At 40.1% G+C, this 26,633-nt stretch overlaps 1 protein-coding gene across 4 annotated transcripts in view; it reads left to right on the top strand.

Moving 5' to 3' along the window:
* LOC125461103 (sortilin-like) overlaps positions 1–26,633 on the top strand; it is a 100,110-nt gene that overhangs the window by 14,477 nt on the left and 59,000 nt on the right. For 3 of the 4 annotated variants that reach the window (XM_059652326.1, XM_059652325.1, XM_059652327.1), the window contains exon 3: positions 18,460–18,522. In XM_059652326.1, the coding sequence (XP_059508309.1) occupies positions 18,460–18,522 (63 nt within the window). Of the gene's footprint in view, positions 1–10,108; positions 10,130–18,459; positions 18,523–26,633 lie in introns of those variants that run through there. The other variant, XM_059652328.1, reaches the window with a different exon arrangement.

Here is a 26,633-nt window from a genome sequence, read left to right as displayed (position 1 = left end):
GGCTAGGCATGCAGGAAGAATATTTAGGTAATAGACTATGGAGGTGACTGAGACACACACAGATTTCTACCATGGAAAGCAGCAGTAGATGATGCTGTAGAAATGGAACTAAAAGCAGGTTTGGAAGCAAAATTGAGTAAACCGCCATGATTAAAAACTCTCTGGTTCACTTACAGTTTGACACTAGGGTTTTGGGAGCAGTGGCAATGAACAAGAATCTATTATGAGAGAGGAAATACTGTAGTCATGGTTTTTCAAATGTTTAATTTGAAGAACTTGCATGTTATTTGTGACTGAAAGGAAATTGGGCCACCTCTACATGGGCACAAAGATGATAATGTTTGCTACAGTTTTCAAAATCCATCTGTGTGCACAACTTCTGTAAACATGAGCAGGACTGCTCACTCACTGGACCCAAATGTTTTGGTTTTAAACTGGCAGGTCATATCTGCATACTTACACTGTAAATGAAGTAAATGTGGATCAACTGAGGAAAAGTTGAGCAAATTCAGACTCTTAATTCTATGTACTCTAATTAACCCCTTTTTGACAAGAACAATGGTTATTTATTTCTTCTTAGTGCAAATGGTAACACTTTGTAGAAGGGTTGTGTCATATTCAAGTTTGGAAAAAGGTTCTATATAAAAGATTTGGATTTAAAAACTACATCACAAACTTCTGTCTATATTGGCAAAGCAATGTTGCAGATATATCTGAGAGGAGAAAATATGCAAATGAAAGATAAACTAAACCTCAGTTGAAAAAATAAGCTGAAAATCCTATCAACCACAGTAATGGGCCCTAATTCCTTGTAATACATGTGCAGAGATTAGTTTTTATTTTTTTCATTTGTGACTCATAGCATCCTGCAGCATGAAAACAGACCCTTCAGTCCAAGCAGTCCATTTGAAACATAATCCCTGACTAAATTAGCCCCACCTGCTGCTCCTCGCCCGTATTCCTCTAAACCTTTCCTATTCATATACTTACCCAAATGTCTTTTAAACGTTATAATTGTAACACATCCACCACTTTTCCTCAGGAATTTCATTCCACACACAAAACACTCCCTGTATAAAAAATTTACCCCTCATGTCTTTATTTGAAATCTCTCTCCTCTCACCTTTTAAAAGGATGTGGGCATTGTGGAAGAAACCAGAATTATTGTCCTTAAACTGTTTGGTTTACTCGGCCATTTCAGAGGGAAGAGTCACCATATTGTGTGACTGCAGTTCCTCAACATAGCCAGACCAGGTAAGAATGGCTGATTTCCTTCCCTTAAGGACATCAGTGAACTACATTGTTTTTACAATATCAATGGTGGAACCAATGAACAATTACTGAGATTAACTCTTGATTTTAGACTTTGATTTTTGAATTTAAATTCCACCAACTGGTGTGGTGTGATTTGCACCCATGACCCCAGTGCATTACTGCTCTGTGAACATTGTGTGTAGTCTTCTGAATTATAAATCTAGTGACATCACCACGACCATTTTCCTCAACTATGTACTTATCATATTTTTCAAATTAGCACAGGCTGCCATTTATTTTGGGTTAAGCTTGTTAAGCTTGAGGCAAACCACTGACTTCATTGTCTCATAGAAACTTCCTTTCAAAATTATATCAGTTGAGGTATGCGTGCTCTGTAACTTCTTAGCAGTAAGCACATGTCCCCACACACCCTGCAACTTTGTAACCTGTGACTCAGTTTGAGCAACTTAGGTCTGTTGGTAAGTAAACAGAGATAATTTATGTTGCTCATGATTTACCTTCTTGTGTCTTAAGGCTTTGGAAATCAGAGCTTTTTAAGTACATTCTCACTTTAATTCAGTTTCTACCCCCTTATACCGACTAATGAACAAGTGCAATTGTTGTGCTTCATTTGCTTTGATAAAGTCTGTTGTAATTTTTAGACATCCTTTAACTTCTTCAGTTGAAACGAGAAGAGCCCTGATTCCCTGGTCTCATAACTCCAGTCTGTTATTCCTGATATCATTACCAATTTTTTTTTATACTGTCTGTTGCCCATCCTTTCATTGCCCTTGAATAAATGGCTTGCCAGACCATTTCAAAAGGCATTTAACGGTCATGGAGACAGTAAGAATGCAGGAGTTGGAAACTGGAGTCAATAGATGTGGAGCTGGAAAAGCACAGCAGGTCAAACAGCATTTAAGGAGCGGGGAAGTCAACGTTCCAGGCCGAAACCCTTCATCAAGACTGACTAAGAGCTTTGGCCTGAAACATTGACTTCTCTGCTCCTCAGATGCTGTCTGGAAAAGCACAGCAGGTGAGCTTGGCATTTTAGGGTCAACTGTGTTGCTTTAGAACTGGAGTCAGACATAGGCCAGAACCAGTAAGCATGGGAGATTTTCTTCCATAAAGGACAATCATGAACCAGATAGGGTTTTACAAAAATGATAGTTTCAAGTTCATCATTACTGGCTCTGGATTTATTAATTCAGTTTAAATTCCACCAGCTGTTGCACCTTTTGGATATCAGGTCTCATGATATAAGCTTTGACTGTGAACCAGTGAGCTTCGAAAGGTTATAAAGCTTCTTGGTCTAATGGCATTTGTGTTTATCATATAAATGATAAGGAAGCAATACTCTGTAGGTACAGGTGCTGCTTTTTTTGACTCATGTAAAGCTGTTGATAAATTAACTTTTCACTATGGATATCATCTAGACCATTTGATCTTCTCTTTTCTTCAGAAGCTAACTTTGTTGTGTAGTATTTAGCTGTTGATTAGTTGACTAGTGCCCTGACCTCAGTCACCCTTCTCAGCAAGTCACTACAACTGTTGATCAACCTGTCTGAAAGAAATGCGAGATAATAAAATGTGAGGCTGGATGAGCCTCACATTTTATTATCTTGGATTCTCCAGCATCTGCAGTTCCCATTATCTCTGAAAGAAATGTGAGTCCATTTTTGTGTGACACTGAGCAGAGGGAAATGTGAAATGACTGCTGGCCAAGAACAGATCTCTATGCTTGGGGAATTTTTAAAAAAAATTGAATCAACCTGTTCAGAAATGGAACAGGTGGGTCTTGGATGTATGTCATTTCTAGAAACACACTAGCCATATAATGAGCTCCACCATTCATCTTATATTGGTTGTTAGTGTAGCTTTTAACACCCTCAAGAATGTGCATTTCCTTTGAACTAGCTGGAAGTTTGGGAAAGCTGTAATTCCCTGCTGCTTTCTCCATAGCAATGCCTTGTCCAATCGGCGTCACCTTGCCCAGCAATCTGTATCCTTTGTTGCCTGGAACAGAAAAATGGCAGTGATTAATTGAAATTTGGCATTCTCATGTTTGCCCTAATGAAAATAAGAAAGCTTCAGCAATGTGTCTGTCTTTCCTGCACCTGTCAAATACAGCAAAAGAAAGTGTGATATCTTATTGGTTAAAATTCTGGGACATTCTATCAGATTTTGTCTCCATTGTACATATTACGTTTTTCACAAGATTGAAGCCCAAGGTGCAAGGGAGAGCCCTGGGGTTGTTCACAGCTTCTCAAAAAATATGAAGGTTTAGGTAGTAAATAAAGAAGACTTTACTCCAACTAGGATTGCTGATCAAAAGGCACAGATTTCATTTGATTGACAAAAGAACCAGAGGTTGACTACAGCTGTGCCTTCAACACTAATCCCAACCAAACCAACTCCACATTCCAAGACCAAGGTCTCTTCCACACTCTGCAACTAGATCCTCAACTTCCTGTCCTATAGAGAGCAATCAGTGAAGGTAGGCGACAGCACCTCATCCACGACAATCCTCTACACCAGCAACTTGCAAGAATGTGTACTCCAGCACCTGTTGTACTCCCTGCACGCTCATGACTGTGTGGCCAGGTTTTATCTGAACTCTATCTACCAGTTCACTGATGACACCACTGTTGCAGGCTGGATATCAAACAGTGACAAGGCACGATACAGGAAAGAGAATGCTAGGTGATGTGAAAAGATAATAATCTCTCCCCTGATGATCGGCACTTTAGTTTTGCTGACATTGACTTCAGAAAACAAGGAAGAGGACATGCACCCATTCACATCAATGGAAATGAGGAGGTGAAGATGGTTGAGAATGTCAAGTTCTTGACAGTGATGATCACCAATAATCTCTCCTGGACCACCCATGTTAATGCAACTGTCAAGAAAACACAAAACTCCTCTACTTCCTCGGGATGCTAAGGAAATTCAGCACGTCCATAAGGACTCTCACCAACTTCTACAGATACATCACAGAAAGTATTCTATCTGGATGCATCACAGCTTGGTAAGGCAACTGCTCTTCCCCAGGCCATAAAAAACTACAGGAAGTTGTGAACATAGCAGAGACCATTGCACAAGCCAACCTTCCATCCGTAGACTCCATCTACACTTCTCGTTGCTGCAAAAAGGCAGCCAACATCATCAAAGACTCCTTCCACCCCAGCTATAAATTCTTCCCAACTCTTCTGTCAGGCAGAAGATACAACACGTACCAACAGGTTCAAGAACAGCTTCTTCCTCACTGTTATTAGACTTCTGAATGGACCTTTCAAATTTCAAATCAAATATTGATCTTGCTTTGTGAACACCTGTTTTGTAGCCATATTCCTTGCTCTATTCAATCACCCTATGATGTATATGCCCTTTGTATGTTATGATCTGCCAATACTGCACACAAAACAAAACTTTTCACTGTACTTAGGTCTGTGTGACAATAATAAATCAACTACATCTCTTGCTGGTTCCACACTTCTGCCCTCACACCCCCTCATCCGAGCAAAAATAAAGACAGAATCCCCCTTGCCCTCACATATCATCCCACTAACCTCCGTATCCAACATATTCTCCACCACTTCCTCCACCTACAATCCAACCCCAAACCTCCCCATCCCTATCTGCCTTTCATAGGGACCACTCTCTCCACAACTCCCTCATCTGCTCCACATTCCCCACTAACCCCACCACCCCAGCACTTTCCACCGCAACTGCAGGAAGTGCTATACCTGCCCCTATACCTCACCCCTCACCTCCATTCAAGGCCCAAAGCAAACCTTTCATATTAGACAGGGGTTCACCTGCACATCAGTCAACTTGGTCTACTGCATCCACTGCTCCTGATGTGGCCTCCTCTACATCGGTGAGACTAAGCGTAGACTAGGAGACCGTTTCGTAAAGCATCTGTGCTTTTAATCATGACAAACTACAAAACCTTTTGGTCGCAAACCATTTTAACTCCCCCTCCCACTCCCTGGGCGACAAGTCCATCTTGGGCCTCCAGTGTCACAATGATGCCACCTGCCACCCAGAGGAGCAACACCTCATATTCCACCTTGGGAGCCGACAGCCCAATGGCCTAAACATAGATTTTACCAGTTTCAAAATCTGCCCACCCCGGCCTCATCCCATGTCCAACCCTCCCTCTCGTCCCTGCCTTTTTGACCTGACACAAATCTGTTCATCTTCCCTCCCACCTATCCATCCTACTCATCCCACTGACATATCCCCATCCCACCCACCTTCCCAGCCCCTCCCCTCTCTATATTTATTTTTGAGCTCCCTTCCCCCTCCCCATTTCTGAAAAAGGGTCCTGACCCGAAATGTCAACTTTCCTGCTCCTCTGATGCTGCCTGGCCTGCTGTGTTCGTCCAGCTCCACATTGTGTTGACTTGAGGAAAAGCTTTTTTAGTTTTAGCTGTTTTTTACAATGCCTTGTTTGGTTAATGGTGGATAGGATTAAATGGGAACTTCTGAAGCAAACTGGTAAGCAGTAAGAACCTGTGGGAAGAATGGGGAAACAGCAAATTCAACCGAATTGCGTTGAGTCGGAAGACCTGTTGGGTTTCATAAATTCCTTCTGTGCTGTACTATTTACTCTTGGTCTGTTCGGTTGTGAAATTCTGATTATCTTTGAATTCTCTGGCTCCCACATGGCTGTCAATAAAATAAGCAAAAAATGAATCACCTCAATGTGGGAACATAATTACAACTGCTTCTGGGTTCATTTCTTTACCACCTCCCAACCTGGTTTCCCATAAAATTTGCACTTTGTCTTGGTCTTGAGTTCCTGTATATAATCACATTAAAATGGCACTAATTTATTTTGGTTGCCGTTAATCCACGATCTACTCTTAAAACAAATAGAAAACTAAAATTGTAATAATGGTTATCTTAATATACAGAACTCACATAATGCAGCATTTTTCAGTTGCCACGTGAAAATGTTTCCAACAACGCTCACATTTTCTATCTGGGTTTTTACAAAGGTAACTCATTTACTCAATGCTTCAGTAAATTTAAGAATTAATTAAAAAGACATATGTTGCAGTTTACTCTTGCCACATGTACGTTGATATGTCTATTTCTCTACTCTGCTGTGAGCAGAAGTGTTGTTCAGTTTTGTTTTCTGCCTTATTGAGAAAATATTTGATCTCACGTGAACATTTTGAGGTCAGGATACCAGATAGAAACCTGTGACCCTCTTGCATTCTAATAAGGTACGTGGTATTCCTGTGTTTATGCAGTTTTCCTTTAGTTCAAGCTGACTAACTGATATTGATAATAAAATGTGAGGCTGGATGAACACAGCAGGCCAAGCAGCATTTTGAGATGCTGCTTGGCCTGCTGTGTTCATCCAGCCTCACATTTTATTATCTTGGAATCTCCAGCATCTGCAGTTCCCATTATCTCTATAACTGATATTGAGTTGGCTAGATCACAACACTGCATTGATGCATTGGTCTTGTCTCTGAATTGTAAAAAGATGCAGAGTGCAAATATGAAATTTGTAGTTTCATTGGATAGAAAAATTACACCGTATTTCCATACACAAAGTATGAAATAACTCATCACTAATATGATGGTCTTCGTTTTTGCAATAGATGTATCTTCTACAAACTATTCCAATTTGCTAGAATTACTTCCATAAATTCCTTTGCCCTTTCAATCTATTTCCTCTCATTTTCAAGATGCACTCAAATCTCACCTCATTGGTCAGATTACCCCTCCTGCATCTGCCTTTGGAATAACTTCAGCTTTTTCCAATATATCTGTGTCATTCTTAGGGATATTCTCCATGTTGAAAGTGCTACCTAAGTGCATGTTGACATTGGAGCAATGTTGTTGTTTTAGGAAAACCTTTACAGTGGTTAATTGTTGCCCAACATGTTCCTCCTATGGAATGCTTCACTGAGTTTTTGTCAAACGTGGTTTTAAATCAAAGTCTTATGTACGCACTTAGTATCTTTTTGGGAAAATTCTATGCTCATCTAATTTAAAGTGAACAAGGAATACACCCTCTGTGTCCTGGGTGTTTTTAATCCCTCACTTGACTTTTATTTCAGTTTGTTAACTGTCAGACTTTACTCTGCAAATGTGTTGCTGCAGCAAGTTGCAAAAATGACCACAGTTTAAAAAGTGTTTCAATGGCTGTAAAACTTCCTTGAACATCTAGTTGACATGAAATGATCTATACAAATGCAAGTTCTGCATTTTATTCCTTTAGTTGACAGAATTTCTCTTTACATTTTCCCGTTAAGCAGGGTGAATTTTTCCAATGCCAGCAGTGGCAAGTAAAAGTTAGGTCTATTAATCACTCAGATTGGCGTCAGATATTGCCAGAGCCCTGATCTTCCGAAGGCGTTGGGACTCTTGTTGAGTGACCATACAGATCCATTGGGATGGGATGCTCATAGCTACAAGCACAGGCCATCCTGTTTCCTGACTGTGGCCATCTCTTTGCCTTTTAATTTTTGCCAAGGCTGTGGATAAACCTCTATTTTGGGATGACCTAAGAGTGTATTAATTGTGTCAAGTGTAGACAGAGCGACAGAAAGAACATGTAGGATGCATTCCCCATCTTTTAAAAGTGGCCCTTTTTTTAAAACCACTCAGTGAGGGATTTATAATTGAACCCTGCATCAGAACTAATATGTTTAATATTATAGAGTCATATGGCATGGAAACAGACTGTTTGGTCCAACCAGTCCATGCTGAACATAATCTCAAACAAAACTAGTTCCACCTGCCTGCTCCTGGCCCATATCCCTCCAAATGCCCACCTTTCCTGTTCATATAATTAGCCAAATGTCTTTTAAACGTTGTCATTATACCCACATCCAACACTTCCTCAGGAAGTTCATTCCAAGCACAAACCACCCTCTGTATAAAAAAAATTGCCCCCGTATCTTTTTTTTAAATCCCTCTCCTCTCACCTTAAAAATGTACCCCCTAGTCTTGAAATCCCCAATCCGAGAAAAAGACAGCTACCATTAAACCTGTCTATACCCTTCATTATTTTATAAACTTCTATAAGGTCTCATCAAACTTACAGGTTCAATTCAAGACAGCATCAAACAGCATCATTCCTGTTTGTTATAATCACATTGTTTTGTTTTCCCATGAACTGCAGAAAGGTGTGTCAGGTTTTCAGAGTTGACATCTTACCTGTTCTACATTGGTTCACTTTACACAATGCAACTATCAGACTCTTCGTACTTTTGGACTTTCTCTGTACTCTATCAGAAATGCGACAAAGAAAACCATAAACATGGAATTAGAAGCCAAATAGTGACCAGAGGATGCCAAACAGCAAGCAGTTGCAAGAGTTATGATTCTGTAGTTATTCCAACAATGTCAAGGACCAATTCTACCTCCTGCAAACACCTGCTAAATCTATGGTCAGAGATGTGGCTCTAGGATTGGGCCCATCAGCCATGCAGGGACCCAGAGAACCCGTGACCAGTGATGCAGAATTTTTTAGGTGGACAATCAATTCGTTAGCAAGTGATTGCCATCACTGACCATTTATAGCACCGAAACAGGCTTTTCAAACCAAATGGTTTATGGTAGTGTTTATGCTAACACCAGCCTTCCCTCTCCTCTTTTCTAACCCAATTCATAACCACAATAAGGAAAATGAAAATGAGAATGCTCAGAAAGATGTCCAGCCCTTAAAAATTCTTAGAAAAGTGAATTGTATATTCTCAATTTTTGAGAGTATGATGAAGTTTTTAGTTCACTGATTTACATGGAATACAGAACACTGAAATTGGTCATTCAGTCCAACTAGTCTGCCTTGGTGCTTATATTGTACAGGAGTCTGTTTTCATCAACCTCATCAGATGCTTTCAGCAAGTCTTTATGTTGCCTTATCAACTTCATGTGTAGTCTTCTTTTAAAAGTACGAAGGCTACTTGCTTAAACCATGCTCTGTTGTCCTGAATAAAGGCAAACTACCACCAGAAATCTGTAACAATCACCTAGAATGTTGGAGGATCTCAGCAGGTCTGGCAGCATCTTTGGAAAGAGAAGCAATTTATATCTCAACCGTGGTACGATTTCTGAAAGTTCTTTGAAATGTTAACTGTTTCACTTTCCACACATCCTGCCAGACCTACTGAGTTTCTCTAACATTCTCTGTTTCTGTAGTACTGAGTTTCATATTCTAAACACTCCCTCATTTCCTTATTACATTTGATTATGACCATCTTGTATTTGTGGCTCCTAGTTTGACATTCTCCCAAGTGCAAATATCTGGACCCGAAACGTTAACTCTGTTTTTTGCCTTCACAGATGCTGTCAGACCAGCTGGGCTTTTCCAGCAACTTTGCTTTTGTTCCTGCTTTCCTGATATAATCTATGTAAATAATTTTTGGGTTAATCTAAAGCAATGATCTATTTTCTAAAATGGACGTAAGAACTGTGCACTGTACACCAAAGTTCACCTCACCAGGCTCCTGCATTTAGTGTAATTTTAGTGGTGCCGAATTCTATACCACTGGAAAGAAATATGCTTTATTAGCAGTTTTCATTGCTTTGCTGACGTGATGCTGCTTTTATTGATTTGGTTGTTTGTCTCTTTCCATCTCATAGTTCTTCAAACACACTGATTAATGAACCTTGCCTTCTGCAAGTTTTGTTTCGCTGTGGAAATTTGGTGTGTCACGGGGGATTTCTGGCAATTGCTTGATTGCATTGAGGGTAATTAGTTGAAAAGGCGACATGAGCATTATAAAAAAAGGTGCTCCTGTTAAAAGCATTGCCAACCATACTGCAACCGTGAATTAGAAAACTGCCGCTGTCCTCTTTCAGGGAAACAACCTAAATGGTTTCTGTTTCAGTAGAATAAATGAAGGTAGGTCTAAGATTTGCAGAATGATGAATTACGTTCTCATACAGAGCCAAAAAACAGTTTTCTTTGTGGTGAATTCAAAATTACAGAATTTGAAATAAAACATTCTTCAACTCATTACAGTCCATCAGCTTCAGTCAGGTTGTTAGTTTATCGTAAACTTGCTTCTCTCTGGAGTTTAAAGCTTGTTGCTGTCAACCAATGAGATCAGTTGGCGAGCAGTTTGGTCTTGGACTGGATTCAACCTGATCAGGAGTGTTGGACAGGTAACCTTTCTTTCTCCATAAGTTAACTGCCCCAGTTTAAGAGGCAGAAAAGTTGTAAGATGAACTGATTGGGTTCTTAGAAACCACAGTTTAGTTTTAGTATTTGCTTATTTGGTACGTGTTTAATTTGAACCATACACTGTGATACAAACAATTTGTTTATTGCAACATGTGCCACAATGGTGCCTGTTTGTCTGGGAATCATGGTACCCTGATTAATTTGGAGAGCTGCTTTTTGTCAATTGTGCTGGGGTGATGATACCACACAGTCAGTATCAAGGGAGGTCAAACTGTCCTTTTAGCATTATCAACAGTGGGGAACATGGAAAAGGAAAATAATTGCTCATTCATTATTTGCAATGAGATTCCAGACTGGAATTTTCTTTGCATTCACTTGTGGAACATGGGTTAACATTTATTGTCCATCCCGAGTAGTCTTTGCAAAGGTGATGGTGAGCTACCTGCTTGAACCGCTGCAGTCTGTGAGCTGTTGGTAGTCCCACAGTGTTGTGTGAGGGAATTCCAGGATTTTAACCCAGTGCCACCGAAGGAATATGGTTCCAATCCAGGATGGTGAGTGGCTTGGAGGGGATCATGCAGGTGGTGATGCTTGCATGTATCTGTTGCCCATATCCTTCTGGATTGTAGTAGTTGTGTGTTTGCAAGGTGGTGTCTGAGGAGCCTTATCAGAAATCAGTCACTTGGGTTTAATTGGAAGCTCAGAATTCTCCTTTCTGCCCCTGTTAAATACATTTGCAAACATTTTAAAACTGTCAATTAGGAAATCCAAAAATGATAATTATTTCCAGTGTAGGAAAAAATACCGATTTTTGTGTAATTCAAAGACCAGTAAAGCTGAATCATTGCTAATTGTCAGAAGAGTATCTGAATAATGAAGGAAGCTATATGATAGTCTGAGTGCAATTCGAGCCTTTAAAAATGTTGGGTTTGAGATAGTGGAAGTCATTTGGGTTATAATCTTAAGAAAATCAATTCCGAACTCTAATCTGACTCAATGTTTGACTTGAACAGTGGCCAAAGAAGCTGGTTGGAACTTGAAGTATGATCATGATATAATATCCACATCCTCCACAATAAGAGAGCCCAGGACATCAGTGCAAAAGACAAGGGTAGAACATTTCAGCCAGAAGTGCCGAGTGTGTTCTCTCCTCTTGATGTCCCCAGCGTCCCAATGCTAATCTTAAGCCAATTCAATTCAGCCCACGTAATAATAATAAATGGCTGAAGACGTCAGACACTGCAAAGGCTACAGGTCCTCATGACCTTCTGGTAATAGAAGTGAAGTTGTGTGCCAGAACTTGCCATGCACCGAACAAAGCTTTTTCACGACAATTCCCAACATTGGCATTTACTCAACTGTGAAAAATTACCCAGGTATGTCCTGTACACACAAATCAGGCAATTCTAACCCAGTTGGAATTACTCCCCTACAATACTCTGATTTTTTTTTCCTGGGGCGGGTGTATCGAACTCAGAGGTCTATGTGAGGCAGCGACTTTGAAACTGATTATGCTAAATGGCATGAAAAGACTTTCAGAGCGGCTGCGTGGCTGCACAACACAGGACGGCAACATTCCCACTATCAGTCTACTCTCAATCACAGCCAATGTTGCAAGGGACAGTCAGCAGTGCCATCGACTGCCACTTGTGGTTGAATGATCTACTCTGTGCTCGAATTTGTTTTCCATAAGTCATCTCAGTTTCTGATCTCATTATACTTTGATTCAAACAGGGATAAATATGAACTCCAAAGACAAGGTGAAAGTGTTCCTTTGACATCAATGCACTGTTTTGCCAATTTATGGCTTCAAGCAAAAACTGGAGTCAATGGGAATCGACAGAAAACTCCCCACTGCTTGGAGTTACGCCTAGCACAAAGCAGATCGCTCTGTTTGTTGGAGGTCAAATATCACTGTAGTTTCTCAGGAAGATGTCTTAGAACCAACAATTTCAGTAGCTTCAACAATAACTAGCCCTCCCTCATACAGTCAGAAGTGGAAAGTTTATTGATGATTGAAGAATGCAAATTTATATCCATACACTGCAAGACCTCAATCACATTGGTCTGTTGGGTGACGTGAATGTTATTTCACACCTGAGTGTTAGTCAATGACCATCTCCAACAAGAGAGAACATCATCTCATGACATTTAATGCCATTATAATCGCTAGACCCTTCACTATCAACATCCTTGGGGTTTGGTGGATGATTACGGTTTGATCAGAGGATAAACTAGACCTGCCATATACGTATTTTGTGATGAAAAGTATATACTCTGCACGTATGATTTTTGAAATCTGGATTTAAAACTTTTGAGACACATTTTCCTATGTATAAAAAGTCAAAAAGTTCAACCAAAACAGTGACTGTACTCTAGCAAGTGCTTGGAAAGCAAATGGTTGTTTGCCCTTTTGGTTTATTCATGTAAAATTGTTCATACTTCTGTGGTTTATGACCTCCTCTTGAGCTTGATTTAATAAGAAGATCAAGGGTTACAAGAAGAAGGCAAGAGAATGGGATTGAGAAACACGTTCGCTATGGCCAAACAGATTAATTCTGCTCCTATGTCTTTGGGTCTTATAGGAGGGTTTAAAAAAAAAAGAAGGTCATTAGATTACAAGGTGTAGAGCTGGATGAACACAGCAGGCCAAGCAGCATCAGAGGAGCATGAAGGCTGATGTTTCGGGCCTAGACCTTTCTTCAGTCTAGGCCCGAAAGGTCAACCTTCCTGTTCCTCTGCTGCTTGGCCAACTGTGTTCATCCAGCTCTATACCATGTTATCTTAGATTCTCCAGTATCTGCAGTTTCTTTTATGTCTGAAGGCCATCAGATTGTTTTGTTTTGATTTCAGAATAATTGAGGATTAATTTTAGTTTAGAAATTTCAACCTGAAGTTAAAAGATTTTAGGGCAGTTCAGAGAAGACCTGCTTGCGGTCAGAAGCAAGTATAATTTTTCTCCTTACAGAACTTCAGAACAATTCAAAAAAAGTACAGTTAAGTCAGAGTTTACTTTGTGCAACTTGCAGATCAGAGGTGTTTGGTTATTAAGCTCAGGTTATCAGAAGCTACGAAAGTTCAAGCTCTTCTATGAGGATTCATGCAAGATTCCACAGTTCATGGGAGAGAAATGAGAGAGAATTGGTTAAGTAGAAAATCATGTCTCACAAACTTGATTGAGTTTTGGTAGGAAATTACCTAAAAGGTTGCTGATGGCAGAGCAGTAGACCTTATTTATGTGGATTTTAGTGAAGCCTTTGACAAGGTTCACATTGGTAGACTAATTAGTAAAGTTAGGCCACTTGGGATTCAGGGTGAGCTTGACAGTTGGAAAAATAATTGGCTTAACAACAGGAGACGGAGAGTGGTGTTGGAGGATTGCTTTTCAGACTGGAGGCCTGCGACCAGTGGGGTTCCACAGGGTCCCCTCTCATTTGTCACCTATATGAATGATTTGAATGAGAATATAGAAGGCATGGTTAGTAAGTTTGCAGATGACACCAAAATTGGTGGCATAGTAGACAGTGAAGAAGATTTTCTCATATTACAAAGGAATCTTGATCAAATGGGTCAGTGGGCTGAAAAATGGCAGATCGAGTTCAACCTGGATAAAAGCGAGATATTGCATTTTGGTACAACAAATAAGGATAGGGTTTCTGCAATTAATGGGTGCTGTTGTAGAACAGGGAATTTGAGTCATGAATGATTGGAAGGTTAAAAAGGAGTTTGGCACACTTGCCTTCATCGCTAGGTCCTTTGAATATAGGAGTGGGAAAGTTGTGTTGAGGTTATACACACATTGATGAGGCCACCTCTGGAATACTGTGTCCAGTTCTGCTCGCCCAGTTGTAGAAAGGATATTATTAATCTGAAGAGGGTTCAGAAGAGATTTACCAGGATGTTGCCACGTATGGAAGGTTTCAGTTATAAAGAAAAACTCGATAGGCTGGGATTTCTTTCATTGGAGTATAGGAGATTGAGAGGTGACCTGATAGAAGTTTATAAAATAATGAGACGTATAGATAGAGTTATTGGTTTTTGTCTTTTCCTTTAGGATGGGGGTTTCAAGACTAGGGCACATATTTTCAAGATAAGAACATAAAACATAGAAAAGTATGTTGTGCCGTGGAATATTCCTCATCCAAAAGTAAAATAACCTAACCCACGTTCCCCTCAATTCACTGCTGTCCATGTGCATGTCCAGCAGTTGCTTAAATGTCACTAATGACTCCGCTTCCACGACTACCACTGGTAAACTATTCCATGCACTCACCACTCTCTGGGTGAAGAACCTCCCTCTGACGTCTCCTCTATACCTTCCTCCTAACACCTTGAAACTATGACCCCTCGTGGCAGTCAATCCTGCCCTGGGGAAAAGTCTCTGGCTATTGACTCTATCCATGCCTCTCATTACCTTGTACACCTCGATCAGGTCACCTCTCTTCCTCCTTCTCTCCAGAGAGAAAAGTCTGAGCTCAGTCAACCTCTCCTCGTAAGACAAGCCCTCCAGTCCAGGCAGCATCCTGGTAACCTCCTTTGCACCCTCTCCAAAGCCTCCGCATCTTTCCTATAATAGGGCGACCAGAACTGGACACAGTATTCCAAGTGTGGTCTCACCAGGGTTTTGTACAGCTGCAGCATAACCTCGCGGCTCTTAAACCCTGTTAATGAAAGCCAAAACACCATATGCTTTCTTAACAACCTTATCCACCTGGGTGGCAACTTTGAGGGAGCTATGCACTTGAACACCAAGATCCCGCTGTTCCTCCACACAGGAGAGATATTTTTGATAAAAAGACATGAGAGGCAATTTTTTTTACACAGAGGGTGGTTTGCATGTGAAGTGCACTTACTGAGGAAGTGGACATGTGGGTACGATTACAACATTTAAAAGACATTTGGATAGGTTCGGCATGGACTGGTTGGGCCGAAGCATCTGTTTCCATGCTGTATTACTTTACAACTTAAAGATTTGACAGATATGTGATTTCTTTGGATTTGAATCTCTGTTGTGGTGGGTGTGAGGAAACCGTTTGAAAACTTTCTTCTGCAGTGCATTTCAAAGTCTTTCTAACTGTGTTCTATGTTTAGAGTAGCTTTTCTAAAATTGGTTTCTTCTACGTAATCTTCTGTAGCCTCATGTGGATATATCTCAGTGATAAAGCACTATGTTAATTAATCAAACAAACAAGAAAACAAATGATCTAGCATTTCAGGTTTCATGCTGCAATCTGACTTGTTCAATAGTAACATCAGCTGGCATCATAACAGTTGGAGCTACAAGAGTAACTGAGAAGTGAGGAATTCTGTTGTGCTTGAGTGACTTGTCTCCTAAATGCCTTTCCACGATCAGCAAGGCGCATCAGGCGTTTAATGGCATCATCTCAATTTGCCAGAATGGGTTTCGCTCCAACACGCTTAAGAGGTTCAACACTATCCAGGACAAGTAATCCTGCTTGATTGCCTCGACTTATTCTGTCAATGTGGAGACAACATTTGGAGTATTGTGTACAGTTGTTGTCTCCTTATTTAAGAAAGGATACAATTACACTACTTGCAGTTCAGGGAAGATTCGCCCACTTCATTACTGGGATGAAGGGCTTACCGTATGCAGAAATATAAAACAGGTTGGGTCTTTATGAAGTGAAATTTAGGACAATAAGAAGTAAGTGTAATTAGAGTGAGTGGTGCCGCAACAGATGGGGGTCAGAAACTTGCTCATAACCTTGAGTTTGCGAACAGGCTGTACCGACTTAGACAGTGGCCTGGATTGACAATAGAACTGGTGACTCGTGAATCAAGTAAGTGGTACAGTGGAAATGGCTAAAGAAAATAGTTTATCTTCATTGGAAATGAGTTGTTTCACATTAACTATAGGTGCTGGATAAGACAGACTGATAACACGCACAGAAAGTGGTGATGGTGAGGTCGTGTTTTTGTGAGCATATGAATGGTGTTGAGTCTTTGTTCTTTGTCATAGGCATCATTCAGCCTTCAGAAGTGATAGTTACGAGATGTGAAGATTAGCCTATACGCGAAACTTGCTTTTTCTCCGTGAGTAGACAGAACAGGGTGAAACCTGTGAGCAAGGATATTCCCGGCCAGCTGGATAGCAAGGTGTTGGAAGAGGATAGATGTTTGAAACACCCTCTTAAGATATATTATGACACACTGTTGTCTCAGTTGACGAGAGAATGAAGAGAAATACAGTTTGGATGAGGATAGCCTGCATCAAAATTTGCAGTGAGGTCAAGAAGAAAAAGGGTAGATTGTGATGATGCACAATGTCTTTTGTGACTATGGTTAGGCTGTTTTAATGCTGTGTGTGGGGCATCAATATGGTTGGAGAGCTCTAAATGTGAAGTTCTGGATGTAGTCCAGTTTTGTAACCATAACATTCATGAACTTGTGGAGGAAATAAGGCAAGATTCAATGTGACAGCTTAACTATTCAAATCCAGCCTCTTGAAATCAATCGTTAATGTAGAAATCCTTCTATCTTAAGTTTTGTCCATATACTTTACTGAAACTTGTAAGTATTGACTTGTTTTACAATACATGTTTTCACATTGTAATCACACAGTTTCCAGCTTTTACGTCATTGTGATTTCTCAATAAATTGTCGATATTAGCAAACTTGAGCTACTTTCAAAAGCCAGGTGTTTAGAATTGATTTGTATGTCTTAAGAAATTTGTTTTTCTTAATATTATTTTTTGATAATACCTACAGTAATTAACTGCTAAATTAAAATAATCGTATTGTATAGAAGAGGCCCTTTGGCCCATTCAGTCTGTACTACCAAAAATATGCTAAACCTGCACAAGTCCAACTTTCTAGCAGTTAGGTCCATAGCCTTGAATGCTTCGCTATTTCAAATGCTCGATCAAGTACTTTTCAAAGGTTGTAAAGTTACCGGCTTCAACTTTCCTCCCAGGCAGTTCATTCCAGACTTTCACTACCATCTTGGTGAAAAATGTTTTCCTCAGATTACCTGAAAACTTCTTGCCCTTCACCTTTAAATTATGCTCTCTTCTGATTGACCCTTCAACCAAAGAGAACAGCTGCTTTCTATCCACCTTATCAATGCCTCTTGAACCTCTATACCTCTGTCAGGTCCTCTCTCAACCATCGCTGCTCTTAAGAAAATAGCCCGAGCTTAACTACCCTGCCTCAGATCTGAAGTGCTCCATCCCAGGCAACATCTCCTGCACCCCTTCCGGTACAATCAGATACTTACTTTTGTTCACCGACCAGAACTAAGCACAGTAATTCTGCTGTGACCTAAGCAAAATACATTAACTCCCTGCTCATATAATCCATACCGTGACTATAAAGGCAAGTGTCCTGTATGCCTTTTTAACAACCTACTAACCTGGCCTGCTTTCTTAGGGTATCTGTGGACAAACATCTGAAGATCCCTTTGCTTCTCTGAACTTCCTCATACCCTGCCATTTGCTGAGTACTCACTTGTCTTGTTACTACTTGTTGTTTTGGTGGTACTACATTACGCCACACTTTTTTCAGGGTTAAGTTCCATCTGTTACTACTCTGCCCATCTGACCATCTTTCTATATTCTCCTGTAATCGGAGACCTTCTTCCTCATTATCAACCACCTGGCCAGTCTTCGTGTCATCTGCAAACATACATGTTATCCCCCGCAACCCCCTGTAGACCTATTCTCATCTGTATCATTAATGAACATCACAAACAGCAAGGGACCTAGCATCGATTCCTGTGGTATAGCACTGGACTCAGGCCTCCAGTCACACAACAGCCTTCTACTACCTACCTTCTACCTACCATGTCTCCTGCCATAAGGCAAACTTTGAATCTAACTTGCCAAGTTACCTTTGATACTATTTGCTTTTACCTTCTTTAACAGTCTCCCATGTGAGACCTTGTCAAAGGCCTTAGTGAAATCCATATGAACTACATCAACTGCACTATCCATGACACGCTTGGTCACTTCAAATAATTTGACTATAAATTGTTTTGGGATAATTTTTTGTAAATTTTGCTAATTTTCTGCAACTTTTTTTACATTCAGTGGACATTTGAAGATGATGATGGTTCTACTGTAACATTGGCTTGGGTTGGAGATGGAACTGGGGTAAGTTAACGTTTTAACATCTATTTGAATAGATAGGATACATCACAGTATTTGTGTACTTCCCTTCGAAAATGAAGCAAATGTTTTTGTCAGTTATCAAGTCAGCAGTTTAATGATATGCATATATTTAGACAGTTCGCATTCTATATTCACTTGAAAAGTCAACCAAAAACTGAAAAAAATCAGTTTCATTGTGATGAAACTGGAACCCTGTATCCTGTCTTTTTAAACAAAAAACTAGGAGGCCTAATTCCATAATCCCCTTGTTCCAGTAGGTAGGTTGTTCTCTTGGAAAATCCCAGTAAGATATGGAGTTGCAACACAGGTTCTGACCTACAGCTTCTACAAGTGCAGAAAGTTGCAGAACAAAACTGCAGAATTATTGCTGCTGAATATTTAAGGTAGTCCAGTTAGCTGTACAACATTATGCTCAATGTTTACTACTATGTGGTAGGAATAAAGATATTCTGATCTGTTGTGAAAGATGACGAAGAATTTCTCGAATGCAGTGTGGATATCACAACTGTCAAAGACTATGGCTTTAGTTTACTGTGAGCAGTTTTGGTCTCCTTTCCTTGGGAAAGATATTGCCATGGAGAGTGCGCTACAAAAGTTCACAAGCTTGTTCCTGGGATGGTAGGACTGTCCTCTGAAGTGAGATTGCGTCAACTGGGTCTAGAGTTTGGAAGAATCAGGGCTGAAATACTTAAAGGATAAACATGTTAGGCCCAGTTAGAATATTTCCTCAAGTTGGGGAGATTGGAAACATGAGACACAATTTAAAAATAAGGGGGGGGCACCACTTAGACTCATGATGAGGTGAAATTATTCTACCAGGAGGATTGAATACTTTGGAATTCTCTACCACAGATGGGAATGGAGTGCATAAAAGGTGCTGATATGTTTGATCAATTATAATCCTACTGAATGGCAGGGCAGGCTCAATAGACAGAATGGCCTACTCCTTTTCTTGTGTTCAGGTGTTGCATTGTGCTGTGAAGTCCCATTGAAATTCCTCTGATTATCAAAATCACTTCAGATCCTAGCTTGCATCCATAACAGAAGTGGGGAAGCCATTACAAGAGAGCACATTTCCTAGCTTAACATTATTGGTGAAGCTGTTGGAATCAAAAGAAAAAGCTTAGAAATTTCTGAAAGTGGGCAGAGCAGTAGCAGACAAGTCTTATGTTGACAGATATGTTCTATTAATGGTATAATAATAACTAATGAGGGACCTGGCAAAACCCAAGCATTTTAGAAGTCCAGGCACTCTACGAGCTGTATTTTCATGGAGAAGACAGGAATATCAGGTCAAGAAACTTCCTTACTTGGCAAACTTTCAAAAAGACCTCATTCCACCATGTTTTTGTTCTAGGGGTTTGTGGAGGGGATGCAGTCGAACTTAGGCCCACCACCTCTGGAGGCATCTCACAAGTAGCCAAAAGCAGGCAAATACTGAGGTGGCAAGTTACAAGAACCACATCTGCTTCTCCAGAATTTTGATGCAGTAATGTTAAAGACTATTGGGCCTTAAAGCCCACACCTTTTCTGTGCCATAAATCCATTTTTCTTGCATGAACCTCACAGTCTTATGCTTCTTCCATCGTCTAAGTATTACGTCCGTATCTCATCCATGGAGCCCTTCATCCTCTAGATTGTTCCATTTGTAGTCACCATTGACCTGTGGAGTGGAGATTTAAAACTGTTCACTGATTTCCTGAAGCCAATACAGTATGGAACAGTAGTGTTAATGGCTCCTTATGATGATAGTGCAGCCAAGTTAGTGATTACCTGTTCCTTTATGAATTAGTGTGTTTGTCAATTTAGTCAGTGTTTTCATTTAAAGTTGAACTGTTGTGGAAAAGTAACTTGTCAAATCAACCATTTTCCAAACTCCCTGTCTCTGTCTCTCTCTCTCTCTCTCTCTCATTACTTGGAACTGTGTTAAAAAAAATCCCAAAAGTGCAAACGTGTTCTATATAAGATATGTTTACATTTTGTAAATGGTCTGTGCGACATGAAGGTTCATAAACTCTAAATATCAAATCAATGAGTCAGTCTTAGATGGGGCACAAGTATATAAATCAAGAATATGGTGTTACTGTACACCTGTTTGTGGTGGAAGGGCTAAAGGAATAAGTTGCAGTGGGAAATATGTTTAAAGATTGGGCAACAGCAAAGACATTTACTCTTGGTCAAGAAGTGATTTAAAAGAGATGACTACAAATATATTTCTCCTGGCCTCAGTGTAGTGATCTAGGTGGTAACTATTTCATGCTGACAGCCTTACCTGATGTTTCTCCTGTGCTGCCCACCCAGACGAATATTTCTGACCATGTGCGAAAAGGAGCAACTCCTCCCCCATACTCCATTCTGTGTCTAAATGATATTCAAGACAATCTTTGTTTATAATACTGTATATCTGAAATTTATCTTTAAGTCGAAGGGTATAATTATGAGCATAACTTGGAGTGGCACAGTGGCTCGGTAATTAGCACTGCTGCCTCACGACGCCAGGGTCCTGCGTTTGATTCCACCCTTGGGTGACAGTTTCAGTCGTATTTATACATTCTTCCTGTGTTGGCGTGGGGGTTTCCTCTGGGTGCTCCAGTTTTCTCCCACAGTCCAAAAATGTGCAGGTTAGGTGGATAGGTCATGCTAAACTGCCCATAGTATCACAGGGATGTGCAGGCTGGGTGGATTAGCTATGGGAAATGCAGGGTTACAGATATAAGGTAAGAGTGTGGGTGCTGATGTAGTGTTCTTTGGAGGGTCGGTGTGGATACGATGGCCTGAATGACCTGCTTCCATACTGGAGGGATTCTATGATTCTAGAAGCCCAGTATCATTATAAATGCACGAAAATTTATTTAGAAATTAATTCAATGTTGTGGTTCTCTGGCATTTTGCATACATTTTTTCTTTACATCAATGAAAATGGGCTTCACTTTCTAGGCCAACGTTTATTGCCCATTCTCTTGTCCTTGAGATTATGCTGAGCTGTCTTCTTGAATTGTTGCAATCCGTGTGGTAGGACACCCAACTTCCTGTTAGGAAGGGCGTTCCTGGAATTTGACCTAGTAACAGTGAAGTAATGATAATGTGGCTGCAAGTCAGGATTGTGTGCTCCTCTTGTTTCTGTGTGGGAAAGGTTGCAGATTGTTTGTTTGTTTTTCAAGGAGATGTTTTCAAAGGACCCTTGGTTCCTGTGCATCTCCTGAACGGTAGCTCTGTACATTTTTCCATACAGACATTAAAATTTTGTAGTTCAGTAAAAGTTTGCATTAAGCATCAGCAGAAATCTCTGTGTCGGGTGTTGATGTTGTACCTTGATGATTCAGCAGTGCATGTTATGCTCTGGTTGCAGTGTAAGCATTCTTATAATCACATGGTAACCTGCTTTTAAACCAAACATTTGTGCTCTGTAGAGTTAGAGGCTATTGGTTCAGCCCTTTTGGAGTATTGCATGCAATTCTGATCGCCGTTCTAAAGAACGGGCTCACAAAAAATTTACAAGATTGTTGCCGGGCTTGGTGGGTTTGAGTTGTAGGGAGAGGCTGAATAGACCTGGGCTATCTTTTCCGGAGTGTCGGAGGCTGAGGGGTGATCTTATAGAGGTTTATAAAATCATAGGCAAGGTATTTTCCATTGCAGGGGCAGGGGAGTCCAAAACTAGAGGGCATAGGTTGAAGGTGAATCTTAACTTTGATTAATTAAGGTCTTTATATTTCTTAAATTAATTATCTATTAAATCTAAGAGGCAATTTTTTCACACAGAGATGGTTCGTATATGGAATGAGCTGCCAGAGAAGTGGTGGAGGTGCGTACAATTACAACATTCAAAAGGCATCTGAATGGGTATTTGAATAGGAACGGCTTAGAGGGATATGGGCCAAATGCTGGCAAATGGGACTAGATTCACACAGGATATCTGGGGGGCATGGACGAGTTGGACCAAAGGGTCTGTTTCTGTGCTGTGTATCTCATTGGTTCTGTATAATGAACCAATGAGTCTCTATTTGACAGTGACAAGTATTTGAAAAGCTTACGACTAAGAATATTTTTAAAAAGCCAAAGAAAATCTTCATAGGAAGCAAAACATCTACTGCTCTTACAGTTTTATAAAATTGTCAATAGACGTGACCAATCATCGTATCAATAACACAAGCTTTACTCCACTTCAAACTTCTCATTTGTTCAAAAACAATACAGACATTGAAGCGCCACAAAGGACTAATAGATAATTAATTTAACAAATGTAAAGACCTTATTTAATCAAAGTTAAGATTCACTTTTAACCTCCATAAAACACCTGATTTTGTCAATGAGAATTAGAGCTCAACCAAGTATTCGTAATGAGAACAACTGTGAACTGTACCAACAAATAGGTGGCCAGTCATCTTATTAATGTTCAAAAATTATCATGGAGTTTTCCAGTTTTTCATCTCTTTGATCTACTGTGATTGCAAGGCCTCAGGTAGTGACTATTTCCCATCTCATCACGGGAGACCTTTGAACTTGCCAAAAATGTATTTTATTCACAGAATTCATAAAAGTATATGACATTACCATTAAAAGTGACATTAAATAACGCACAAACCAAATTCATGCAATACTGTATATTGCTAAATGCATTTACAATTACAGTTCATATTTAACTGAAGAACAAGGATTATACCCAGTTTCCAGCCCCCTAGCATCTTATGGCCGAAAGGTGTTGGGACCATTCGGAGGCTTTTCCCTGCTCTGCCTTTGCAGTTGCCCCAAATGTTACTGAAACCTTCAGCATATAGCCCTGTCCCTTGGAACATGCCTGTCTACAACCATCAGTCATGGACTACTGTTTGTGCTGGGTGATCAGCAAATTTGAAGCGGATTAATTGATGATTTTCCTGTTGTACTTGATTTTTATCTCTGTGCACCTCCCTGGGAGCAGCCTGTAGACCACAGAGTCCCATGTAACAGTGTTGCTCAGAATGAACTTTGACAAAGCCGCTGCATCTTTTACTATCCTTTTCAATTGCAAAAGCACATTGCAGAGAGAGGTGAACGATCTCACAGCCACATCAAAGCCAATAAAGTGAAGCAATTTGGCATCAGTAAGCTAAGATCAAGTATTAATGCAGATAATCAAAGGAGGCACAAGAGTTTGAGAGGTATGGTGGCTACAAAATGAAATTGTGCTAAAATGCTGAACAGGTTGGGGGGGAGACGTTGAATTATTCATAGTTGTCTCAAACTGTCAGTTGAGCTGCCACAGATTTGAATAGACACTGATCTCTAGGATTGTGGGGTGCAGAACAGGTAAGTGAAGAAGTGATCAGCCATTATCTTACTGAATAAAGCAGAAGGTTCAAAGGGCCAAAAAGCCTATTCCTGCTCTTAAGTCCTATGTTCTCATACTTTCTGCACTTGCTTATGAAAGTCAAGTAACTTGGTTGGGTATGCTTACACAAATTACCAATTGGTTAATTTTGCTGAGTCATTTTGCAGTTTAAATGTATGACTTCTAACTTTGTGCTGAGCTATTCCTCCAGCAATTATTTAATTTTTCTTGCCTTCCCCTGTAATATCTATTTTTACAGGTTCAGATTAGCTAATTGATTAATATTCAATACACACACTTGTAATAGGAAGCCAGTTCCCTTTCTTTTCATCCTTCCCAAATCAAACTGGGGAAGCCTTACAATAATAAGATAATAAAATGTGAGGCTGGATGAACACAGCAGGCCTTACAATAATTTGTGCAACATTCAGTACTGCAGTACGTTAGTACCTGAAAATGGAAACTGCTTTTAATTTTAAAATGGCATAGTCAGCTGCAGCATACTCAGAAATACAATTTGTCCTTTTTTTACGCATACTGTCCGTAGTTTCTTTAGCTAAGAAGGTGGGGTGGCTAAAGTTACATTGCTTTAATTCATAACTCTCTTCAGTTTCATGTGGAACCAGTTTCTATCCATTACCTTGTGATATGGTATGACCAGCTCTGCTAGTTTTTAATTATGTTCAACAGAACATATTAGTTTTTATTATTCTTCGCCCCTGTGGGAGAGAATTGTTCTGTCAGTCAGTCTTATTCACTCCTTCAGCATTGAAATAGACCTGTCAGCACATTCTGCCCCTGCCAGAGTTTACACAATGTTAGGCTGCAATTCATCATATCATCATCTACATTAGGAAAGCCCAACCTAAGACTCACAGGCCACATAGGACCAACCAAAGTATTTCATATGGCCTGACATTTGCTTTACTGGTGGAAGGATTTACGTATCAGTCATGGATGTTCCATAATTAATAATTATACACCCTTCTATAAGATGATTCATAGACCAAGAAAAAAAAGATGCCAAGTGCAATTTTTTTTTACATGCTTTTTTTTTGTTTAATACATGTTGTGTTTGAAACAAAGTTTTCCAATCTGGGTAAGTGGACGATTTTGCAAGGAGCCCATGGTCTAGAGTCTTGAGCTGTCCAGGACCCTGGGACAACAAGAATTAAATAGGGGTAGGGAACTGCAAGTCAGGTCATGATGGTGATGGGGATTGATTGTGAGGCTATTGGGTTGGCTGTTGGGAATCCCACTAATTTTTCTTTTATTTCATTTTTATAAATGAAACTGCCTTTTACCAAATTACATTTGTCTCTTCAGATAAAGTAAACTTAGTCACTTTCATTTCAATGCGAAATGTATTCTGATGGGCTAATGGTGCTGGTGCATATATATGGAGTGCAAAGCCCCATAGATTATTTCCTCAAAGTAAAAGAGGCATAGAGAGAGAACAAGGAGAAAGGGGTGTAGGTGAGGGAGTAGAAAAGGAGATAGGCGCGAGAGAGAAAGAAGGAAAGAGATAGCAGTAAGAGAGGGCAGGCAGGCTGTGAGAGGAGAAAACTCCAGGCTGAAATTCAACTTGCTTCCAATGCTAACTTTCATTTGAATTCTGCCAAGCCAGCTCAATGTATACCTCACCAGAGGCAAATTAAGTTGAATTCGCTCCTTAGCTCGGCTTTGGTTGGCACGATCTTCCTAGTGGTCGTGAATTGGGGCTGATTCTTTTTCTGTCTCCGGCTGTGTTTCTTAACCAAAAAGATAAAGATTGATGCAGAGATAGTAGAAACTGCTGATGCTGGAGAATCTGAGATAGCAAGGTATAGAGCTGGATGAACACAGCAGCCACGCAGCTTCAGAAGAGCAGGAAAGCTGATGTTTCGTCAGCTTTCGAAATGACAGCTTTCCTGCTCCTCTGCTGCTTGTCCTGCTGTGTTCATCCAGCTCCACTCCTTGTCGTTTCAGATAAAGATTGACTTCATTATTAAACTTTGCTGCTTGGTGCTTTTTAATAATCATTTCTATTAATTACTCAATAAAATCATCAATTCATTGCTTTTTTTATGAAGTTCATGTTTATTATTGTAGAAATTGTCTACAATTTCTTGTAAACTTACCTTTCTGAAATCTGCTCCCAGAGGAAGGGAAAGATTGTAAAATTTAAAAATGTGGTGCTGTAGAGAATGTTATGATTCAAAGAACCAAATTCATCTTGGCCACAAATCAGCTGGTTTATACTTTGCCCAATCTTCCATTCCATTTAACTCCATCCCTCCCTTTGCTCCAACCATTTCTTATACTCCAACTCATATCTATTTGGCTCAAACTTCTCATTGTTTTATACAGTGTCTTCATTCCGTCCATAAGGACATATCCCACTTCCCTAAGTCTAGAAAACTGAGGTTTGGGGAACTCTATGTGCATTGGTACTACTGGATTTTGCCCAGATAAAGCTGTAGAGCATTGGGAAGCTTCCTGCTGCTGCTTCAGGTAGGACCGCTATAATGTTAGGGGAGAGTTAACTGGAGCTGAGTATGTAAAAACCCACAACTGTCAATGACAAAATTTGGATGAAGGAATCTATTCCTGTAGCAGATCAGCTAGTTAATAGTTATGTCAGTTGCTGCTGGAGTGTGAATAACTTGTCAGAAAGGTTAATTTAGTTATGCATTTCCACCTCCGAGTACTTTTCTGGGAGCCATTTTGATCATAAATAAAACATAAAGCAAGGCTACTCAAACCTTTCCAATGCAGGTAATTACGAACAGGTCATTGGATAATT

This window comes from Stegostoma tigrinum, chromosome 18 (assembly GCF_030684315.1).
Source record: "Stegostoma tigrinum isolate sSteTig4 chromosome 18, sSteTig4.hap1, whole genome shotgun sequence".
In the NCBI taxonomy this organism is placed as follows: domain Eukaryota; kingdom Metazoa; phylum Chordata; class Chondrichthyes; order Orectolobiformes; family Stegostomatidae; genus Stegostoma; species Stegostoma tigrinum.
This window is presented reverse-complemented; position numbering and strand designations above follow the sequence as displayed.